Genomic DNA, 4,383 nt, shown 5'->3' with positions numbered 1-4,383 from the left:
CAGTTTAGGCTGGGATAGTCTGGGCGGTTCTTCTGGTCTTGGACTCCCTAATATGACTGATAGTCTGCAGGGTTGGCTAATCTAGAGTGGAATCTGCCGGGAGGTTCTTCTGGTATTAGCTGAGTTCACTCACATACATTTTGGCTGTTGGCTGGGACAGTTGGGGGTCATTGGACTGTATGTTTCTCATCTTCCAATGGGCTAGCTTGGCTATGTACTCCAAACAATCACAGATGAGAAAAATAAAACCAGGAACACGCGAGTGCTTTTCTTTTCTTTTCTTTTTTCTTTTTTTTTTTTTTTTTTTTTTTTTTTTTTTTTTTTTTTTGCAGAGTTCAGCTTTTTATTGAACATATAGCAAAAGAGGCTTAGTCAAAAAGACCAAAGCCCATATCGTCATCGAACTCCTCAGATTCTTCTTTCTTTGCTTCCACTTTCTTCTCCTCAGCTGGGGCAGCAGCAGTGGAGGGGGCAGGACCCCCTGCTGGTGCAGCATCAGCTGCTGGAGCAGGTCCACCAGCCCCTACATTGCAGATGAGGCTCCCCATGATGACACTGGCCAGAGCCTTTGCAAACAAACCTGGCCAGAAAGGTTTAACATTTACACTGGCTGCTTTAATGAAGGCATTGATTTTATCCTTTGCGACTGTCGCCTCACCATTGTGCAGGATGGGGGCTGAGTAGATGCAGGTGAGCTCTGAGATGGAGGTCATGGTGCAGGCGAGTGCTGGCTGAGTGCTGCCGGGCACGGCACTAGTTGCTGGATGAAATGAGGGCCTCACCCCAGTGCGGCCTTAGCTTCCTCAGAAAGACCGAGAACCTTACTAGCAGCTGAGGAAAGGCTCGAGTGTTTACTTTTAAGCCTTGGCTTATGCCAAGTCTGCCCATTGGTCACAGCAAGTGATAAACTGAGAAAGAAGGAGTGGGGAAATCCGTGCCATCTTTTAACAGATAGAGCTGCCAAGTCACATCGCAAAGGCTGAGGATCCAGAGAGGGGTGAAGGATTGGAGCCATAGTGTAATCAGTCTATCACCGTGCTTATTGATGACATGATCAGCCTTGTATTAGTAGAAAAGACAATTTTATATATCTATGGTTATTTAAATATGCTTTTGTTTCAATTGAAGACTAACCACTGTTATCCTCAGTAGGAAAAAAATAACGAGTCAGTAAATACTTATTGAATAAATGCTTTTTATTAAAGAAAAAAGGTATGTGGAAGGAGAAAAGGTATCTTTAGAAAGTTTGGGTTAGTGAGTAGACTTACTAGCTATGAAAGGTAATTTGCTCTGTGTTGGGGTGGGGAGAAGGAGGTAAAGGTGGACAGTTAGGTTGGAAATAGATTACGAAGGACCTTGACTTTCAAGCAGAGGAATTTAGACCTTTTCTTGTAATGTGAGTAATAGGGAAATATTAAAAATAATCTGAAAACAGAGGATGAAAGTTGAAAGTGACATTGTAGTTAAATAATATAGAAGTCTTTAAAAAAAGGAAGATGCTTTGTCTGAATGCTTGTTTTTTTTTGCTTTTATTGAAATACCAGTGTCAATGAATGGACTGAAATGCTGTAGTGTGGGGGTTCAGGTGGCTCAGCACAGCTTTCAGAACACAAAGTCATTGATGGGTCCAATGACTTAGCTCTTCACTGTAACTTCTTGCACACCTAATATCATATGGCTATCCTACACATGCAAGTGTTTCTTTACAAGGAAGGCCAGGTGAGTGAGCGTGGATAAAATGAACTGGTGATCATCTCCCCCAAACACACTTTTAAATAAATACGTATTGTACCACTAGTTTTAGGAAGATGGCTATATCTCCGTCCATACTTATACCTAACAAATGAGGCTATGCTTGAAGGTTCATTAGTATGTTTATATTTCATACAAGTTACTTTTCAGGGTTGAGGTTCACGCTCAGTCAAACCTTTCTGGAGTTATTTGTAATTAAGACATTTTTCTTTTTCTTTCTTTCTTTTTTTTCCTTCAAATTGAAACAACAAAGTCCATTACAATGGGGCTGTGGTTCTCAGCTCGGGCTGAACCTTAGAATCATCCAGGAAACTTAAAAAAATTTCCAGTGCCTGGAATCTCTGAGGGTAGGGCCCAGGCACCAGGATTTCAAAAAACTCCCAGGTGATTCTAATGTACAAGGAAGAGTAAGAACTACTGCAATGGGAGAGAACAGAGGCTCAATTTGTGATCATCCCTGGTCTGGGAGTTTTCTTTATTGGGCTTTTAGCTTTTACCGTGTGTTTTCTGCCAAAACCTCTGCATCGAAGGAGCCATCTTATCCCTGGTTGCTAATCTTCCCTGTAGCTGTGGTGTTCCCAGGAATCCACTACAAAGCAAAACAAATTCCCTCAGCTGTGCTTGGAATTATCCACCATTGGTTTCTGCTGCCCACCAACTAGCTTTCCTGTTGGCCCCTGCTCACTTGTAACCCACGTGTGAAGTTGTGGTACAGGGCAATGCTCTTTTTTTTCCTGGAGACTGTCACACTAGGTGCCATGACTTGGTACCCATGAGCCTGCACTGGGGTCCCTTTTAGTCAAGCTTACAGTGAAGGTCACCTTTCTAAGGTGTTGTGAGGACTCAACAGAATAATGCACGTGTAACCAGAGAATTGAATGAGCTGGACTCAGTGGGGAGAAGCAGAGAGTCACGTTATTCTCCCTCACCACCGCTTTCAAACTGATTTCTTTTTGGCTTTTCCCTCTCTGTTCCTGGAAGATTCCATAGATGTTTGGTCACTTTCAGGTATTTTAGTCTTGCTTTCTGGTATTAAAAAATTATAATCCAAATCAAAATTTCAAGTTTCCTTCCAATTCAGAACTTCCAGGCTGGATCTAGCGTTCGAAACTTGCAATGAGGAAGGGCAGAGCGCTTTGTTCTACGATTTCTCTTTCTTGTTCGTTCATTTCTCTTCTGCCTCTTACTGTGCTAATGCTAGTTCTTCGTGGTGTTAGTCTGATATTAGTGCAGTTTTATTCTGGTGTTGATGCCCTATGGTGTCAGATGCCCAAATGCTGGTGTTCTCTCCCTTGGGGTGCTTTTGTAGGTCCTAGGGAATCTCCTTTCCTTAAAGGGGTATCAAGCACTGCTCACTATCTTCTTTCCTACTTGGAGGCTCATCCTCCTCTCAACAACTTAGTGTTCCTTTTTCCTTGTTTCTGAGCTCTATGTTTTCCCACACTTCTTGCCATTGGGATTACTTTGCCTTTGGGGTTGGATCCTTTTAAGGTGACTCCATGATGTCCACTGCTCCTTGGAGCTATTTTGTATTGGCTCTGTGAGTTTTTGCAGCTTTGCAAGTATCACACTGAAGGACAAATTGCCAATCTTTCTTTCGGGCAGATATACCCACTCTCTAAGGCTTGAGTAGGGGTGGTAAATGTCTCTCCATGCCCCTCAACTGAAATGAACAGGATTCTCTAAATAAAGATCACCACTCTCTTTCAAGTAATCTATGCTCCCCAGTCTTCTTTTGATTATTTTTATTTCCTTTTATGTATTGGCTGAAGGTAAGTGATGGACTCTAGGTCACAGAACCAGCCTTTGCCCCTATATATTTTTTAATTTTTAAAATTATAGTTGGCATACAATAGTATATTAGTTTCAATTGTACAACACAGTGGTTAGATATTTCTATAACTTATGAAGTAATTACCCTGATAAATCCAGTACCCATCTGACACCACATATAGTTATTACAATGCTACTGACTATATTCCCTATGCTATACTCTACATCCCTGTGACTATTTTATAACTACCAATTTGTACCTCTTAATCACCTCCGCTCTTCACCTTACCCCTCTCCCAATCTGACAACCATCAAAATGCTCTCTCTATCTATGAGCTTGTTTCTGGTTTTTTTGTTTAATCTCTAGACTCCACATATGACATTTATCTTTCTCTGCCTGACTTGCTCCACTCAGCACAATACCCTCTAAGTCCATCCATGTTGTTGCAGATGGCAAGATTTAATTATTTTTTATGACAAATATTCCAGTGCTTGTGTGTGTGTGTGTGTGTGTGTGTGTGTGTGTGTGTGTGTGTGTGTGTATCACTTCTTCCTTATCCATTTATTTATTGATGGACACCCAGGTGGCCTCCATATCTTGGCTACTGTAAATAATGCTATAATGAAAATATAGATTCACATGTATTTTCAAAGTAGTGTTTTGGGTTTCTTCAGATAAATACCCAGAAGAAGGATAACTGCATCCTTCTTTGTCTCTTGTTATAGCCTTTGTTTTAAAATCTATTTCGTCTAGTATAAGTATTGTTACCCCAACTTTTGTTTTTTTTTAATTTCCACTTTCATGAAACAACTTTTTTCATCTCTTTACTCTCAGTCTGTGTGTCTTTAGCTCTGAAG

The 4,383-nt window shown here is 41.0% G+C and overlaps 1 protein-coding gene across 1 annotated transcript; it reads right to left on the bottom strand.

The window, feature by feature from the left end:
• Window positions 1-353: 353 nt before the first annotated feature.
• On the bottom strand, window positions 354-713 carry LOC120586122 (60S acidic ribosomal protein P1-like). Its single transcript, XM_039842539.1, has 2 exons — window positions 645-713; window positions 354-566 (listed from the first exon to the last, which is right to left on the bottom strand). Exons 1-2 carry the CDS (start codon window positions 711-713, stop codon window positions 369-371), a joined length of 267 nt encoding a protein of 88 aa, XP_039698473.1. The 3' UTR covers window positions 354-368.
• Window positions 714-4,383: the final 3,670 nt, after the last annotated feature.

This window comes from Pteropus medius, unplaced genomic scaffold (assembly GCF_902729225.1).
Source record: "Pteropus medius unplaced genomic scaffold, Ma_sr-lr_union100, whole genome shotgun sequence".
Lineage (NCBI taxonomy): Eukaryota > Metazoa > Chordata > Mammalia > Chiroptera > Pteropodidae > Pteropus > Pteropus medius.
Note: the sequence above shows the minus strand (reverse complement) of the source record. Positions and strands in the feature narration are given on the sequence as shown.